The following is an 18,467-nucleotide window of genomic DNA, read 5'->3' on the forward strand; positions in this document are numbered from 1 at the left end:
GCTGAATTGATAGTGGTATTCGACGTCCTGGCAGGATCAGTAGGCCGTTTAGAAGAGAACACTCCGTGAGCTGATCGCATCTTGTTCTTAAACAGGGCCATTGTATTCGTGGAACGCTACCACGTTGCGGCCGTCAAAAAAGCAAATGGGACAAGTGGGAAAGTTTGATAACTGGGGGCGGCACAGCGTGTTGGGGAAGGGGAGCTGTAGATCGATGACGAAGAGAGAATTTCTGTAGGGTAAACATACCGGAGAAGCCAAAAACCGCTGACACGTTATAGGTCCCTTGTCGCTGGATAGTTGGGTACTAGTCGGTCGCCTGGCGTGCCTGGCTGGTGGTGCTACGACGTCGACTCGCCGGCGTCCCCTTTGGACACAACAAAGATCGCTTTAGTCTGGTAGGCTAATGTTCCGGCCGCAAGGATGCCGATTGCGCCGATAGTGTGGGCTAATGCAAGGCACAATGAGATGTCGGCGATCGTGAGATTTGCCTCCCGCGGCAGATGATCGAAGGATTGAGGCTTGACGAGCTCAAATAGGGATGCTTCCTAAGACAGGGGTTCCGGGTGCTATCGATAGTATGCCGGCTATCGGCGCTGTAAGCTGAGATCTACGATGGAATACTTCACGATGCTGACAGGTCCAACAATTCGATGTTGTCGCAGTCGAAACAAAGCTGGGGGTTGGGCGTCGCATAACCAACCCCCCGCATCAGCCACGAGTACATTTTTGTGCACCTTGCGGCATACCTTACATCAACACCTGATCCCTGTGCAAATCTGCAGACCGCCATGGCTAAAGAGAAACTGCAATCGTGATGTGTTCCTGTGTGTGGTCGGTCTTCGCATCCGACACGTCGAATTGTCATAATCCTGGACACGTCCGTTGGAGGAACACCAGGGTTTGGATCTAGCTGTCTGCAGCCGTGATCTGTGCAGACAAAGGTTTGCAGCCGCCCGTGCTTCGTATACAACACCCTCGGGGTAGATAACCAGCCTAAGGGATGCTCTTCCGACTGCCCTGGTCTTCCTCTTCAGCTGTCAGTTGTCAACTTGACGCGCCTCCCGCAAACTTTGCGCTAGAGAAGACGGGAATGAATCCCCGGCTTACGACTATCTCCTAGACGAGGCCTCTCTCCAAATGCTCATAGCCGAACATGGACTCCACTTGAGTGGTGTGGTGTCGCGTTCGGATTGTGGAGTTTTCTGACTCGACGTGGCAGATGCTTGCTGTGCATTACTCGCAGTTGCAGATCTCCGTTTAAGGAAGTCAGTCGCATTCAGTGGGTTTCTTGGAACAAGGGTGCGAAACTCCACTCCAGCAAAGGTTGCTCTGGTGTTGAACACCACGGCGATTCAGCGGCGTAATAACCTTCTCTGTTATCCGCTACTGCAACCGAGCCGACAACGTTACAGCATGACGTGTATGGCAGTGGACCCACGGTAGCCATGGGTGGCCTCGACTCGACGTGTCGATGCAGGGTGTTAATGCCCGAAGGAGTCGGTTGCTTTTGGGATATTGTCCGAACAGCGTTTTGTTCCTTTTTGCGGGCAGTGGAGACGTGGTGCGGTGTCCAGACGGCACGTGTCGTGGGGCGACGCTGTCGCATGCAATCTGAAATGTGGGCTGGAGCTGTGCAGACAACTTCGCGCGGGCAAGCGTCATGCGCTCATGGTCGACAGTACATGCTAATGTTCACTAGATTCGCAATGAACCTTGGAAGCCGATGGTTTCTCCTGCACCACGTGAGCAGCCAATCAACGGCCAACCCCGCCGAAATGCAGGCCAACGTAGAGTTGCGCCTAGATCCGAAATCTAGATGCCCGCGCGTTTAGCTTTGTCGCGAAGAGAATCGATGAATTCCCCTGAATCTTGGGAAACTTGGGAAACCTTCGACAGCTCGGGTATACGGGGTGACGGGCTACCAACATTCGGCTGTGTCCTAGTCAGGTGTTGCGATTCCGTCATCTTAGTTCAGATCCCTAGATAGATGTCGGTAGCAGCCGATAAACCTTAGATCAAACCTTCTGTCCTGAACCCCAGGCCGCCACGTGCATTGGTCACTCTGTCACTCTGCTATTCCTACCAATCGCAACATTGATTCCTCGTCTTGTCAGTCACAGCGTCATTGTACGTTTGCGGTAATATAAGAGAAGAATCCCACACCTGGGCATCGTTGCGGCGTACCATCTACGCCTCTTTGCTACATGTCCGATCCCGATTAGCGATCTTCATTTGGATTAGCCACACGGTTCTAGCTTTGATTGTCATCTGTCACTGCCAGGCAACGTTCACAGCATAGCCCAATGTTCCTCGGTTTCTTGTTCCCATGCATCCCGGTGACGTGTCCGTCAACTTCAATTGGCGAACAAACCACCACTTCGGTCCTGCTATAAAGACAATATATTGCAAGACCTCGAATATATTGTTAGGTTTATGTCGTTGTACATTAATCAATCTTGATACCAAAGATTAACTGGCGGTAGATTTGTGACTCTTTGCACTGATCTCCCACTTCATTTGTCGATGATACGTGTGACAACTTCGCGGTCTCGTGAAACATTATCTCTCCAGGCGCGCGCACATCCTGAAGGTCAAATGAAGGTGGAGCAAGCTGCAAGCTTTGAGTGAACAGTACGTCGGCGAAGGCAAGAACACGGATTCGGCGACTTTGCGGAGGGCCAAGGTGACTGTGGCGTGCTGAGGCACCGCTCGATAGCACAAGAGATTTGCAAAAGGTCTTTCCATGTGAATCACATCCTCCTCTTTCCTCGGGCACGTCAATAACTCTCTAGTTATGAAATCAAGATGCATGCAAGATTTGATAACCTACCCCAATTACCTCTGAAGCATCGCCGTCCATGGAAGCTAAATGTTTAATGTTTTCCCTGAAACAAGATGCTCAGATCACTGCCCTGACGTGGTTCACTCGCTGGTTCCCCTGCCATGCCGTTCGATCGCAAGGGATACCCTGACACGCCTGGTTCCTAGTCTGACGGCCCCGTTTGCATCCGAGCAGCGTTCTATCGTGCTTGGCGGACATAGTACGTAAAATGGACATGATGGTTCCCTGTTGGCGCGACAGTTTCCCGTTATGGTGCTGGAAAAAGCGTCATCGTATTTGGATGTGATGACATCCACAGCGACGGTCAATAGTTCCTGGAAATGTTGGTCCCAAGATCCCGTACTCGGGGTATGAGAGATTGAGATAGACATGGTGGCCTACTGGATACCGTACCCGAACCGAAACCATCGTGCCATTCAAGTGTCGGACATTTAACAGGCACGGTATCATCCGTGAGTTTATGGAAACGAGAAAGATTGCTAATCTTGAACGTGGTGCACTCCTGGTGCTTCTTGCATTCTGTCAGGGTGAGTATGACCCAGTGCGCCGAAGAAGAGATGAGAGTGAAGTATGATTCTAACAGGTCTATCTATCGTTGCATCTATAGTCGTTCGTACAGGGTATCATATGATGGCTGAGTATGGTACATTGATATAGCAATATGCGTGCTCATCGTATGAGAGTCGTTTCTTATGTTACTGAAGTATTATGCTATTCGTTCGCATTGCGAGTACAGGCGGTATCGTTTCGTGGTCGGCTCGTGAGAGTAAAGGACTGGTGCCCGAGAGACTTCATAGTCATTCACCGTGGCGTCCGATGTGATCGCATCGTCTGCCTCGTAGGAAGCTGGATACGGGACCTTAGGCTCTGAAGCGCTTCGGTCGGTGATGAATTGTCTAGGTCGTGACCGTCTGCGGCGCCCTCGTCATGTTGCACATCCGATAAGGCGTCTCGTTCGGGTGGAACTTCAGTAGAATATCGTGTGTCGTCGTAGTCTTGCGCTTCGTCATCGTACTGGCGAGCTGGGCGTCTACGTGGAGAACGTGGAGGACGTGCTGGAGCCTCCGCCAGCTTCTGTTCGAGAAGCCATGCCTTGCGCTTGTATCTCAGAAGCTCTTCCTCTTGTTCGAGTGCCTTTTTCCTTGCTTCGATCTCTGCGGCTGTGGTATCCGACTCCGTGTAAGTGCGTGCTTCGGTCGGTCCGCGTGTTCGATGCGTGTTTGTGTTTGTGTTTGTGTTTGTGTAGTTGTCGTCGTGGGGCTGAGATCGAGGATGGCGTTCTCGACGCGGCGGAGAGTTCTGGATGCGCATCGTCTGTCGCAGGAGCTGCTGCTGTAGCTTGATAAGCTCGAGCTCTCTTAGAGCCAAATGGGCTTCTCGAAGCTCTAAATCGCGGTCTCGAGGCGATGTTCGAGGGAAAGGCTTGCGCCTGTCTGAGCTCGTGGGGAAAGGTCGGTCTCTCAAAGACCGACCATCCAGCCCGTCAAGCAGCTTTGCAGGTGCCTTTGGAGGCAGACCGACGCTTTCGCGAAGCCTAGTAGCCTCGTGGTTTCGCGCCCGCCTCTTTGCCGTCAACTGGGGCTTCAGTATCTCTGGCTTGTCCGACAAGCGCAGACCATTTCCTAGGCGAACGTTTGGCTGTAGGACGCCATCGACTAATGTACCGCGAAACGTCTGCAGAGCCTCACTGTTCCGCAATCTGTGTTCGAATCTCAATTGGGGGGCGTCGTTGAAACGTGCGGATATCGGGCGGCTTTCGGTGGGGTCGAGGGTCAACTCGACGTTTTCGAAGGGCGGGTCGGCGACGGATACTCTCTGCCCATCTTGGGCATTGCGGGCTAGAATGCGGAATGTGTTCTCGCGCAACTGTCTTGTGTCCTTACTGGTGTGGTTGTTAGCACATACATCCAGACTGTAAGCCGTGGTACTCACTTGATAATGATGAAGCGCTTCATATGCGGATTCTCTCGCTGTATCTCCTGCATCCTCGGCGTCGACCCACTTACGAACTGCGCAGCTATCTTCATGCGCGCTTCGAAGGTATCGTGAGGGAACCATGCAAAGGGAAGTATGAAAACAGACCCATCCTCAAAGTATGCCCATCCAGCCGGGAACTTGTGCTTGCTGCGGGCGTAGAGGCTGCCCAGATTTACAGAATTATACTGCGGCCTAGTCAACCCAAACGAAGCCACAGCGCCCGGGGGCGGGATGCTGTATAAACTCCCCAGGTTACCGTATGCGCGGCGAAAGGCCATAGTCCGCCGATGTGGGTGGTATACCCCAAGCCCTACCTTGTGTTCTACACTATGTTTCGCGAGTGGCACGCACTCTCTCTGCGGCGGTAACGAGTCGTGATACGTGAGCGTGTGCAGGCGACACAGCCATGACCAGATCTAAGACTCCGCGGGCAAGGCTAAGGCTATCGGAGAGCGAGGAAGCGCATAATAGGCGATGGCGTACGCACGGAGGAATATGCGGCTAGACAGGACAATCAGCCTCGTGTATAAAGTGGCATGGTAGACACGTCAGCGACATACCTCGTGGTGGCTGCAACGGTGGTGTGGTGGCTGCGAAGGATTCACGATGCAGCACTCAAATTGCTGCGCACGAGCCGTTTGAGTCGGGTGTACCGTTCCGCCACCCCTTCGTTGATCGACATGTATCTTAATTGCACCTCACATCCTATTCGGACCTCCTTCACTCCTCTCTTCTCTTTACAACTAATCGTGTCGAAGAATTCTTACGTTTCCTAGACTTCATGTTCAAAGTCATTTGTTCATACTATGTATGTACTACAAGATCGTCACTATAAACGCAGCATCGAACAGCCCATAATGCGGGTCTACGAAGAATAGTCCACCCTCCCACATCCATCTGATTAATTGTCACGGCGCCGTCAGACTGAAACGTTGCCGCCGCCTAGAATCCAACCCAACTACTGTGCAGTTGCTGCACATCTACGACAGCCTGCCGCCATCCAACGTCAACCCCGTCAACGCCAAATAATTTTACCGCTCCGAGTCTCCTCCAAGATCAACATTGCGCAATCAGTAATGATCGGCATTATTCGTAGACGACCGCTGTCCCGACTCCCGACTCTCCGAGCGCTGTCGGGCGAAACAGTTGGCGCATCCGCAGAAAGAGCAATGCCAGAGAGTGCAGATTGATCAAGTCCGTTTGTCAGACTCGCGTCTGGTGAACCACGACTCAACATGCCTACATGAGAATGCGGATCGGCGTTTCCTTCCATACGCCATCTAATATGCGCCCGCGTTCATGCAGCGTTCTGCTTTTCAACTATGCTATCTATCGCCATCGACCGAGTGGAAGGTGTAGTTGGCGTCGGTGGTGCCTTTACTTCCGCCTTGTTTGGAGTAATCTGCGCCTGCAGCTGTGGCTGTATCTGCGGCGGCATAGTCTGAGTCGGCGATAAGGATGTAGATGCTGCGTCCTCCTCGGTAGGTTCGTTGTCGTCTCCAAGTATCTCGTCCACTTCCCGCAGCCAGTTGGCTTTGAGGACCTCCATTGGGGGATCCAAGTCGCCAGGCTTCCCGCCGCGTCGAGCCTCCGCTGCAGTCATCTTCCTTTCACCGCGTTTGTGGGGGTGAAAGTGCATGCGTCGAAGGTGACTTGCGGCGTTGTAGCATTCGTTGTACTTCTTTCCGGTCTGGCACGCCTTACAGTTGGCCAGGAACGACTTGTCGGGCGAAGTGTCGATGGTCACCCAGACTTTACGTGCCTTTTTGTGGACACGGTTGGTATGACGTCGGAGCTCATGCTCACTGCGGAAGCCATCGGGATAGTCCCCGCAGAGCGGACACTTTAGTCGCAATACTCTGCGAGATGGAGGCTTCGAATTTGCTTCAAAGGTGGGCGAAGTAGCAGGCGTCGTCTGAATGGTAGGTGCTGTCACAATGGTCTCCCTTGGTGCTGGAGCGGGCTCTATTGGTTCGCTAGCCTTGGTATCCGTGACGGTAGGGGTAGTGGTCGCCGCATCTTCTTTCATCCTGGCTCTGGTTCTTGTAGGAGGCATCAACTTGAGGGCGCCAGATGAAGTCCAGGTAGGTTCCGACCAGGCTGAAATCCAGTAGTGCTGTGCAAGTCCGTCACACGGTCCGATACAGCTGAGTGTTGGGGAGGCTCGCTTGGTGGGGCGCGTCCTGTCGCTCTAACGGCAGCTAAAACCGACAGGTTCAGAGAATGGCAGGTGTAGTCCTGGGGTACTAGGGACGTGTGATGTGTTTCCAAGTCGATCTAGAAAGGGCGGGGGGCCAGGCAGCAAGATATCCCGATTTTCGCTGGGCCCAGTGGAGTGCGCACGAGGCTGGAATGGCGCAGTCAGCCTCGTTTCTCAAGGTGAGTGGACGAGCCTTGAGCTGCAAGCCACGCTACAAACGGCAAGCTGGCGAGCTGAGTGCTTATTGGGTCTCCTGCCTCAGGCTGAACGACGTGTGCTGAGGCCATGGCGAATCAGGTGACGCAGCCTGCTGAGCTGGGCCGGTTTCTGGGCCAGCTGGGCCAGATAATCAAAAGGAACGAAGGATTGCCGTCCAAACCCTGCTCGGATCATTCCGTCTCGCAACGAACTGCACGTCCAAGAAAGCGGAGGGTTGCGGGCTGGCTAGGGCGAGCGAGCATTGTGGTTCATGGCTTGGTCATGCTTTTCCTAATTCGATGTTCCGGCTCGCGACCGACTCTCGCAGCCCGGGAGCAACCTGGACATTGACAATTCACATCGCATCATCACCCGACATCACGACACCCTCTAGATGCTTCTGGCAAGGCAGCATCAGCATTCGCTGCACTTGTCTCTCGTTATTTCCTTGTTCAGCCTTGCTCCGGGCCTGTACCGGAAGACGCCTTTGGGCTGGCCCAAGCGGAGCCGAGGCTTTGGACGAATCAGCGAGCGTGGGAATTTGCTTGCTTTACGAAGAGTCGCCGATCCAAGGAGCCAATTGGTGTCTCAGCAAGCCTCGAGTCCAGCTGCAGAGGCATGGCTTGCACCTAGGAAGCACGACGTCTCCGTCATTCGCGATCGGCTGCAGCCTTCTTCAGCCTGGCCGGCGTTGATCTTGCGCTCTCCATCTTGCGAGTCTGTCGGGTGGGGCGCAATCAGAATGTACGAAGACACGGAGTTTGGCCCTGATCCTTCGCCTTGCTGAAGTCAGACTAGGCCACCTCTCCGATATGCGGTATATGGGCACTAGATGTAAGATCGGTCGACAGATGGCCCGAGGCTGACGTCCAGCGGCCACGAAACCTTATCCACCGATTAGCATCAAAAGACCCTACCGCGGGCGTGGTACCCCTCTTGCCCTATTCGAGCAGTGGTCGCAAAACACCATGCATCCTGTGTTGCATGAATACCACATTCGATCTGCCTGACTTGAGGCATACCATCGCGATGATGCAGCTCTGACACCGCTCCGATGCTACCCTGATAGGCTCCAGCGCGCAACATGTCAGCCTTCCCGCCCAGCGCTGAAGCACGCGCCCTGCGGAGGGAAAGGGTGTGAGTAACGCTTATCGATTCGTAAGCTTCCTAGCCTGCATAGGGCTGGGCCGACGTTTCATGTCTCGAGATGCTCGTCATTTTTGCGAAGTACAGGAAAAACCACGTTTGCGAATCGATGAGCCATACATGCCCTGCCGATGGCCTTGTTGAGGAGACTGCTTCCAGGTTCACAGGTTCAACCACATAGCTCGCATGTTTTACCCTTACACTCATCATGCGCAGACGTACTAGCCCGTCAGCTTCGGCTCTGCCCCTCTGTCCGGGTCAACGATGCTTTTTCCTCAGCCTCACGCTGCAGATGCGAGTGCAATGCCTCTAATACGACGGATGCGGACTGTACTCATTTCGGTCCATCGTTTGGAAGCAGTGCAACCGACTGTCAGTTATTCGGAGCAGAGCTGAACATGTAGTCAACCTCTTGAGATGGTTTCAGCTTACTCGAGCAATACGCGAACATGCTCGCACTGGACTCCAACAATGTATGCAGACGTCCACCAAAAACATATCTACGGATACATGGCCATAGTCTGCAAAGCTGGCAACTTGCTCCCTTCGGAGCAGGCTCGCTGTGGATCTGCAGGATATCTCGGGTATATGCCGTGGCCGAGCGGCAATAGTACAGGAGAGCCTATTAGCAGATCATCGTTTGTGCTTTCCGCACGAAGCAGTATGGTGTTCGGGAAAGGTACCCGCTGCCCATCGGTTCGCTATGGGTGTGAAGAAGATCACCTTGAAGCCTACATTAACGCTAGATATCCCAATTTGTTTATTGTAACCTAGTGTAGGCTACAGGTCCATTTAGTTTCTTCTTTGTATGAGGTGGACGGCTATGTCTGATCTTTGCACATGCGAACTACCCGACGAACACATTAGCCTACCCTAGATTCTGCCGCTGATACTAAGACGGGAAAGACAAGTCGCTACCACAGTGCCGGTATTGCTGGACGCCTGAAGTTGTTCCATGTGGTCGAGTGGGCTAGAACGTCTGGCAAGGCCAGTCTATGTATCATATGGCTTGCATGCTGAGAAGCGTGTTATTGAAGACCACCTCGGCATTTGGTGTTCGTGGCTGGCTTTTCTGACCATCCCCGGTAGTACGAACATTAACATTCCACACTCGTCAAGCAGCTCGAAACGACAGCCAGCACACGAATTTTGATGTGTCTTGTGAGAAAAACGGATGGCCTGGTGAGTGTGAAGACAGAATGGCATGTGAAGGAGCTGTTGCACACGGGCCCACTCTTGACGTTTGGATGAGAAACAGGGGTGCAGACGATCATGCTTCTCCTACCGAGGTGGAGGCCATCCTCCAGACAGCATCGAGCCGCCCACCCCACATATGATTTCATACGCTGCTACGTAGGCCCTACACGTGAGCATCTCGTCGCAACATCGCCTGGTCGCGATACCCCGGACACGGCCGCACCTCTGCTCGCGCAGCCGTCGGCATCCGCCATGCGCCCCCCTGGCCCTTCGAGGTGACATAGGCGCCATCACCAGCAATGTCAGCAAGCTCCAGCCATGGCCGGCCGTCGGGAGACTCGGTTCGCTGGACGACTTCCTCGCACACATACATCGCCAGCAACTCGGGCGCCTACACCGACCACGGCGAAGGGAGCTCTTCCCCGCGGCGGAGCCAAGATTTCAGGCCCGGCACAGGCGCGACCAACGACGCAGATAGCTCAGCATCGGGCAGCCTGCTGGCTAGGGACTCGGTGCACGAGGAAGACTTTGCGCGCCGGAAGCAGCGCGTTCGCAGATCTGGCGGCTTCCTTCTAGATTCAAACTTTCCCAGCGGGCCACGGCAGCGGCATGGCAACCACGAGGCTCACCGGGACGAGGCAAAGGGCAAGCGCACCTCGCGACACCATGGCACACACGAGAAGGATGCAGCCAGCTCGCCTCTGTCGCGAGAGGTACAGCGAGATGGCCCAGGCCCTGCCCCCGGTGCAGCATCCCGCATCAACTTCACCGACTCCCAGGACCGACACGACGAGCGCATACGCATTGGCAAGACTAGGGGGAGCGCATACAACATGCAGCCTCCAGCCCGTGACCGAGACCCCTCGCCCAACACCGCGCAGCCACGGCAGGCCATTGACCCGAACCAGCTGGTACACATGGCGCTGAACCTGAGCGAGAGTCGAAGGCGACACATCAGCAGTGGTCAGCTTCTGGCATCCCAGTCACGAGTTCCCTCTGCTTCTCAGCGAGAGGGTAGCTTTTCCAACTATGGCGCTGGCGGCAGTCTCAAGCAGTATCTCAACGAGCAACGGCGCACTTCACGCAACATATCCCCAATGGGCGGCCAGAGCTCCCCAACCCGCCACATGTCTACCTCCATGCAGAGAAGCGCATCCATTGCGTTTCCAGGCTCGCAGAACATCAACCCGTCTCCTGCCACGATTGCTCGAGTCGAGAAGGCGCGCGCGTACATCGAGCTTCGCATGGAGTATCTGCGGCTTCTAGAATTTCTACCGCCTCTGAAGCCCGATGCTAACAACCCAGGCAATTTCGTCTTTTCCTCAAGCAGCGTCCCAGGCAGTCCCCAGGCACAGCTCACCCGCGTGCCGTCTCACGCTGGCAAACAGCACGAACTCGGCCGACCGTACAACCCTCTCCAATACATACGAAACCGCCGGAGCAGGGCTCGGGAGCGAGTGACGCTCGACCACTCTTCGGAAGAATTCGACGACGTTGAGCAGGTACGCGAGTGGGTGGATCGCGTTGAGCAGCATGCGAAGCGAGCCGGCTACCGTCGAGACGATGCAGTACAGCTGCCCAAGATACACCACGATCACGAAGTCCCACCTGCCCCGAGCAAGCCTGCGAGACCTCACAAAGGCTGGATCTTCAGCCCACAAGAGTTGCTTGCGGACGCGCACTGGCTGGAACAAGGCGAAAACAAGCTGCTTGTGGAGAATCGCTACGGCCGGAAGGTATATCCGCCTCCCAAGGAGGTGCAGCCAAAAGACTTCCTATCACCGCGCGCAAGCAAAGACTACCCTGACAACCGGAGGAAGAGTTGGATTGATGGCCTGCCCAGCATCGCAGTCGATCACACGACAGGTGACGAGAGCGACAAAGGCAGCGAACGTGGGCGCAAGCGAAGGTTGCTTCCAGCGCTGCGAACTGATAGCCCCAGAGGCGGCAAGCATTCTAGACGGGGCTCACGGCTGCGCAGCCATGACGATAGCGATAGCTCAGAGTCAGAATCAGATACTCGCAAACGAAAGACTCGTATAGTCACCGACCCAGATCACAACACCGGTCCTTTGGCTTTGCTTCTTGAGCAACAAGCTCGAGAGTCACAACCCAAGTCAACCCCTGACTTCACACCAGATACGCCGAACAAATGGGGGCGAAATGAAGAGGTCACATCAGACAGCAGGCCATCGAGAGACTCGCTGGAAGTACCCCGCCCCACGAACGGCTTCGCATACATGAAGGAGCGGCGCAACTTCAAGATGCCACCGAAGGCTCGTACAGCTCTTTCTCTTTCCATTGACGATAATGAACCTCGTTCGTCTTTCGACGACCAAGACAGCTCAGCTCCAAACACTCCACACGCCAAACGTTTCCCGCATATTGGAGGCGATCTCTCATCACCTCCAAGTCGATCAAACTCACAGACGAGGAAAGCGAAACGGGGCAAGTTCAACAGCATTTTCCATTCGCATGACCATAGTGATGATCACAAACACGAATTCCGCCCAGAATCTGCTGGAACAGACAGGAAGGCCAGATCTCGGCAGACCAGCGAGGAAACTCCAGACGACAAAGAGGACAAACACATCGGAACAGCCATCCTAGCAGCTCCTGGTGCTGTGATGAATCTACTCGGTCACCGCAAGAATGATAGTGTCAGTAGCTTGCCTAGTCCGGATAAGCTACGTCGCAGGGACACCCAGGAACCACATTCAGCTGTCACAAGATTCTTCAAGGGCGTGAAGAATGAGGGCACCAAAGTCGGTGATATCATCTTCAGAAGAGACCGGGCCGACGACTCGGATGCGGACACCGTGTCTGATGGCAACTCTGTCGATTTCGACGATTATGGCACTGTCAAAGCCAAGCACAACAAACGGCCACCGATGAGTCGGACCGTCACGGCAGGGACAGATGGTAGTGTTACCAACAACGACCGCAACCATCTTGATCTACCTTCGTTTCGGCCAATTCACACAATCCCCGATGAGGAATCGGATTTTGAGCATCACATCTCACGTCAGGCGCGAGAGCAGAAGAACAGTCGCTCTCCTAGAATTGATCGGCTTTTACCACCACGTATGGACCTTGGTACTATATCCGGGAACTCTTCCGCAGGAGATCTCACTCTTACCCAGAGCCATAGTCAGGAGCGCATCAATGAAGTCCTCGCTCGGCCTGGCGGTGACATGGTGGGCCTCCCTCCCACTGGACTCCGAAACGCACAGGGCTCGCATAGGCAGCGCAGTGCCTCTCGGCCCAGGCTTAACGGGAGACATTGGAGCATTGCCGACGGCGATGATAATGCTGCTGATCGTAACAAAAACGCGAATGGTGTTACCCAAGCGGACATCGCTCGAGTGCGCGCTCTATTCCTCTGCTCAGGCGTCAAAGCAAGGGAAATCGACCGGCGCGCGCACAGTATAAGAGATCCGCCTCCCGACTTCCTGAGTCGCGCTGCCGCTACATCAAAAATGCGACTCTACCCCGTTCCGCGCAAGGAAGAGCACGTTCTTGCTGCACGCATGTTGGTCAAAGATCTGGAGTCATCCACAAAGGCACTACAGTCCTCACTTGAGTGTTTCCGCGATAAAGCCATTCAGCAACTCACCAACCAGATCTCGGCTTTGCAATCTACGGTGGACTCGGACCTCATGCCGCGTATCCTAGAAAGCGGGGACCAAGCTGTGCGCATCACAAGTGAGGTTTCTGGACAAGGCCCCCTGCAGGTCAAGCAGATCACAGACGAGATTGACCGCATGATTCGCACGCGCAAACGCAGGATGCGCTGGATCCGAGGATTTGGGTGGATGCTCGTTGAATGGGCTCTCGTCGCGCTCATGTGGTGTCTTTGGCTCATCGTTGTGCTCGTCGGATCTGTCAAGAGAGTATTTGGTGTGGGAATTGGAGTGATCAGGTGGCTGCTGTGGCTCTAGGTGTGCCCAGTAGTGTTCAGTTTATTTTCTTGCATACGACGGCGTTAGATATTTTATCGGGATCTTTCCTTTGTGGGCGTTTTGGATAGTGGGTAACAGGCTTGCATACTGCGATACCACGCGTTATAGACTGTTGTACGAATATTGGATAGGGCTTTCTTGGCTACGTAGGCATACATATAAAATTGTAATAATGTCGACTGGGTTCGTCATGCGCGCATTAATTGTACTGGACGCCTTAGGCCCTCTAAATATATCTAGTGCATGATTGGACGAGCCCGGGTCTGTCATGTTGGTTTGCTGTCTCAAAGTGAGTCGCACGTGATCTGCATGAGTCCGCGCCACTGACGCGTCTACGTCATCGGCGTCCTTGCTTGACAGGCTTCACCCATCGCTCTCCGCAACACTAGTCAACACAGGCAGAAGCGCGCAAAGCCTCCGTCACAACCTCTTCCGCTTTGCCAATCTGCAATTTCTCGTCCTGCATCGGCTATGAGGCATTGCTAATCAGCTCTTGCCCCACAACAGACGTCCGGCATGGATCTTCAGACGGTGTTCGTTGCCAAAGACCATGGCACCAGCCATGTCCAGTCGGTACGTACCTGCGTCCACACCCCGACTTTACTCAAAACGCGTGTACTAACATCCCCTGTCACGAAGTCTAGCGGCCCTTCTTCGTTCGCGTCACTCGCTGCAGCTTTCGTGCCCACGGCCGTGATTGCGACTTTGTACATGATCGCGTTTGTCCTCATCTGGCGCCGCTTCCCCAAGACCTACTCACCACGGACGTTTATTGGCACCGTATCAGAGAAGGATCGCACGCCATGTTCGAAATCGCCGGGCTACTTCGAATGGGTCCACACCATGAGGACCGTTCCGGACAAGTTTATGCTATACCACCAATCGCTTGATTCTTACTTATTCCTGCGGTTTATGAGGACTCTTATCTTCATCTGCGTCGGTGGTGCAGTCATTACCTGGCCTATTCTCCTGCCTGCCAATTATACTGGTGGCGGCAATTCCAAGGAACTTAATCGCGTTGGTATCGGCAATGTGAAGCACAAGGACCATCTCTATGCGCATGCCGTTGTGGCATGGATATTCTTCAGTTTTGTCATGTTCACTGTTGCGCGGGAACGCCTATGGCTCATCGGATTGCGACAAGCATGGAACTTATCGAAGCCGAACGCGAAGAGACTGTCTTCACGTACTGTGCTCTACCTCTCGGCACCTACCGCAGCTCTCGACGAAGGCAACATGCAGCGGTTCTTCGGCGACGATGCAGTCAGGATCTGGCCAGTTACCAAAGGCGAGAAGCTTGTGTCGCTCGTTTCAGAGAGGAACTCGAAAGTCGAGGAGCTAGAGGGCGCCGAGATGTCCCTAATTCTGAACGTCAACAAGGAAGTTGGGAAGAGCCACAACCGCAACATCAAATATGAACAGCTACCTAAGCAAATGAAGAAGTCCCTACGACCTACACATAAGTCCAAGACACCAGTCGTTGGCAAGGAAGTTGACAGCATCAGCTATTTCCGGGACCAGATCAAGGAGAAAGAAAACGACATCGAGAAGGCTCGCGAATCGAACGAGACAGCTGAGAGCCTTGGTGGAGCTGCCGCAGTCTTCGTTGAGTTTCGCACACAGCCTGCGGCGCAGCGAGCCTACCAGCAGATCGCATCGTCTGACATTCTGTCTCTCACCCCTCGCTTTGTCGGTACTACGCCAAATGAAGTTATCTGGGCCAACCTGAACCTAGCGCCTGCGCGTCGGATATCTCAGGGTGGAGTCGCCATCACCCTAGTCATCGCTGTCATCGTACTTTGGTCCATTCCAGTTGGAGTAGTCGGTGCATTGTCGAACGTTGAATATCTCGCCGAGAATTTTAAATGGCTCGCGTTCCTCAACAAGCTGCCATCCGGACTTATGAGCCTACTTAGTGGTCTCCTACCTTCTCTGGCCTTGAGCGCGTTGGCTAGCTACGTACCGAAAATCTTTAGGTGTAAGTGTCCTCCTTTGACCCACCTTGCTACCTTCGGGCTAACACAATGCAGACATCTTTACAAAATTCGGAGAGCCGACTAAGACTGTCATTGAGCTGAAGGTGCTCAAGTGGTACTTTGTCTTCCAAGTACTGCAGGTCTTCCTTGTCACCACACTCGCTTCAGGTGCTGCAGCGGTAGTATCGCAAATCGTCAAAGACCCAAGCCGAGTACCACAGCAACTCGCGGAGCGTTTGCCGAGAGCATCAAACACCTATCTCGCGTACTTTATCGTCCAGGCTTTGACCAATGCCCCAAGTAACATACTGAACTACACCGACGTGCTGTCGTATGTTTTCTTCGACAGATTCTTCGATAAGACCCCCCGTCAGAAGTACAATAGCTTCATCACAATGAGAGGTATGGCTTGGGGCAAGCTATTCCCGAAGTACGGCAACTTTGTCGTCATCGGTAAGTCATCTCAGATGTCACAGACGACCTGTTACTGATCTATCGCAGCGATCGTTTACTCTTGTATTGCGCCTCTCGTTCTTGGCGTCGCTGCTATCGGTCTTGTAATCTTCTACTGGTGCTACCAGTACCAGCTGTTGTATACCGCGACACCGAAAATCGACACTAAAGGACATGCGTACACGCTTTCTCTGCAGCATCTTCTCACTGGTATCTACATCGCCGAGCTGTGCCTTATCGGTCTCTTCGGTTTACGCGAAGCGACTGGTCCTCTAATCATGCTTGTCATTCTACTTTTCGCCACCGCCATCTTCAACTATATCACGAACCGTTACTTCGCTCCACTCGAACGATACCTACCCGCGGATCTCGCGCTCGACTCTGAAGACGGTGAGCAGGCACCACTACTGTCTTCGGCAGAGGAAGGCGAATCTGAAGCTCTTCAGCACGCAGAGTCAAGGATTGATCGCGTGAGCGAACGGACGCGTGTGCCGTCGAAGGTCGTCTCGCCTGTTGCCCGGTTCCTACAGCCACACGTCTTCGGTAGCTACACTGCCTTGAAGGCTTGGCTACGTGACGGCGAATTTGACGAAGATGAGGAACCTCAATACAGCGAAGAGGACCTGAAGAAGGCCTACCTGAACCCTGCTTTCACGAGTAAGACGCCGGTTGTTTGGTTGGCAAAGGATAGCATTGGCGCGAGCAAGCATGAGATTAGCGAGAACGAGAAGACGGGGCTGAAGGCTACTGATCAAGGTGCGTGGATCACGGGAGATGGCAAGTTGAAGTGGAGTGTGGATAATTTCGAGGAGGTTCCTGTGTTCAAGAAGGCTATCAAGTGGTGAGAGTATCGGAATGGGTGAGATCGGAGTCAGGGCAGTAAAAGCGGATACAAGGGAAAAGTCAGGACGGTAATCTCGTAAATTCACGAATCCTGTTGTTGCATGTCGCTGCAGACCACATGAGTCGTGGCCGCGTACCAATCAGCCCCTACTCTTCCTCATCCTCATCACCCTCTCGCTGCTCCTCAAAAATCTTCCTCCCCTCCTTCACCAACGCCCCTTCATCCTCACCATCGTCCTCCACTCCAGCTAGAACAGCGGTCTTCACATATGCCAACTTCTTCACCTCGCTCTCTTGGAATAACTTCATGATTTTCCCGTACACTGGGTTCTTCTTGGGGAAGAAAGACAGACAGGCTAGGTCCTGGGGCGTGAGACTGTACTTGTTCTTGCACTCTGTTTGGTTGATGACGTCGGATGGCTCTTCGGTGAGGTTCGAGTCGGCGGCCAGGGTGTGTGCGGATATGTATGCTGACCACTTTTGCTTGGGCGTTCTTTCTTTGGTGGGTTTCGCTAAGGCTTCCTTCTTCGATTTCTCGGGTTTGGCTGGGGCGTCCTTCTTCTCTTTTGTCGGCGTGGACTTGTCGGTCTTCTTCACCTTCGTCGGTTTCGCTTCGTCCCCAGACTCAGGATCGTCTTTATGCCTGGAATTTCCTGTTAGTATATCTCCTCCGTTAGATAACACACATATGTCAACTTACTCTGCTTCCCAAATCTCCTCTCCCCTCTTGACCACTTCGTCATCACCTCCTTCTACCCCCTCCAGAATCCCCATCTTCCTGAAGCATAACTCCCTCACATTCTCCTCTAGGAACAACTTCATCGTGCCACCATACAACGGGTTCTTCTTCTCGTACCGCAGTAAAGACGTCAGCTCCTCTTTCTTGAGCCCGTACTTCTTCAGCGCGTCGGTCTGCGTGATGCTTTCTTCCTTGTCGGGCTCTTCTTCTAGCATCTCGCCTTCGACGGTGTGGGCTGCGAGCCAGTCCTGCCAGTTTTGTTTGTGCAAGGCTTTGTCGGCTTTGACTTGCTTCTCGTGGGCTTCTTTGGCGAGAGTCTCGGGGTCTTTCTTTTGGCGCTTGGGTTTGGGAGGTAAGATGGCGGCGGCTTCATTGCTGGACTCGTTGTCGTCGGATTCGGCGGGGCGCTTGGCGTTCATGGGGGCCTTCTTTCCCGAAACGGTGGTCGCGTTCGGTGCTGCTTTTGTTCTTTTTGTAGGTCCTTTGGGGGTAGCTGTAGTTGTCTTCCTGGACTTTCGCTTCTTGTCCTCGAAATCAGACCCTTCAGATGCGGACGTGTATTTTACCGCCTTGGTTGCGCGGCTGGATTTGCGTGTTGACATCTCGGCTTTTGGTGTGGTGTTATTGTTTGGATATCCTGGACTCGAAAGAAAATGAGTTGTCAAATGGGAAATAGTTGTACAGGGATTCCGCCAATGGTGAAGGTTGAAGTAAATTCTTCAGAAACACGAGAAAGCGAGAGAAGAATCGGGATTGTTTATAGAACGGTGACTGCCGTAATCTCTCGCGTCTTACGACAAGAAAAGGACAAAGCAGGTTTCACGTTGCAGTGTTCCTGCCGGATCGGATTGGGCAAGTTCGCGTTCAAAGGAACGCTTGGACTTACGCAGGAGCGACTGTAAGATTGGACGCTACGTCATTGCGGCGATCG

At 53.7% G+C, this 18,467-nt stretch overlaps 5 protein-coding genes across 5 annotated transcripts; 2 read left to right on the forward strand and 3 right to left on the reverse strand.

The window, feature by feature from the left end:
- Nucleotides 1-3,646: 3,646 nt before the first annotated feature.
- Nucleotides 3,647-5,100, reverse strand: J4E92_005021 (uncharacterized protein; the record flags this gene model as incomplete). Its single annotated transcript, XM_051496405.1, has 2 exons — nt 3,647-4,727; nt 4,778-5,100. The coding sequence occupies 2 exons, from the start codon at nt 5,098-5,100 to the stop codon at nt 3,647-3,649; spliced, it is 1,404 nt and encodes a 467-aa protein (XP_051353125.1).
- A 1,019-nt stretch (nt 5,101-6,119) lies between these two features.
- J4E92_005022 (uncharacterized protein) lies at nt 6,120-6,851 on the reverse strand (the record flags this gene model as incomplete). Its single annotated transcript, XM_051496406.1, has 1 exon — nt 6,120-6,851. The coding sequence occupies one exon, from the start codon at nt 6,849-6,851 to the stop codon at nt 6,120-6,122; it is 732 nt and encodes a 243-aa protein (XP_051353126.1).
- A 3,011-nt stretch (nt 6,852-9,862) lies between these two features.
- On the forward strand, nt 9,863-13,504 carry J4E92_005023 (uncharacterized protein; the record flags this gene model as incomplete). The annotated part of the gene is made up of 1 exon (XM_051496407.1): nt 9,863-13,504. One exon carries the CDS (start codon nt 9,863-9,865, stop codon nt 13,502-13,504), a length of 3,642 nt encoding a protein of 1,213 aa, XP_051353127.1.
- Nucleotides 13,505-14,236: 732 nt separating this feature from the next.
- On the forward strand, nt 14,237-16,799 carry J4E92_005024 (uncharacterized protein; the record flags this gene model as incomplete). The annotated part of the gene is made up of 3 exons (XM_051496408.1): nt 14,237-15,503; nt 15,556-15,954; nt 16,003-16,799. 3 exons carry the CDS (start codon nt 14,237-14,239, stop codon nt 16,797-16,799), a joined length of 2,463 nt encoding a protein of 820 aa, XP_051353128.1.
- A 145-nt stretch (nt 16,800-16,944) lies between these two features.
- Nucleotides 16,945-18,138, reverse strand: J4E92_005025 (uncharacterized protein; the record flags this gene model as incomplete). Its single annotated transcript, XM_051496409.1, has 2 exons — nt 16,945-17,440; nt 17,498-18,138. 2 exons carry the CDS (start codon nt 18,136-18,138, stop codon nt 16,945-16,947), a joined length of 1,137 nt encoding a protein of 378 aa, XP_051353129.1.
- Nucleotides 18,139-18,467: the final 329 nt, after the last annotated feature.

Source organism: Alternaria infectoria, assembly GCF_024043175.1.
Source record: "Alternaria infectoria strain BMP 0036 chromosome Unknown scaffold_7, whole genome shotgun sequence".
Taxonomy (NCBI): Eukaryota; Fungi; Ascomycota; class Dothideomycetes; order Pleosporales; family Pleosporaceae; genus Alternaria; species Alternaria infectoria.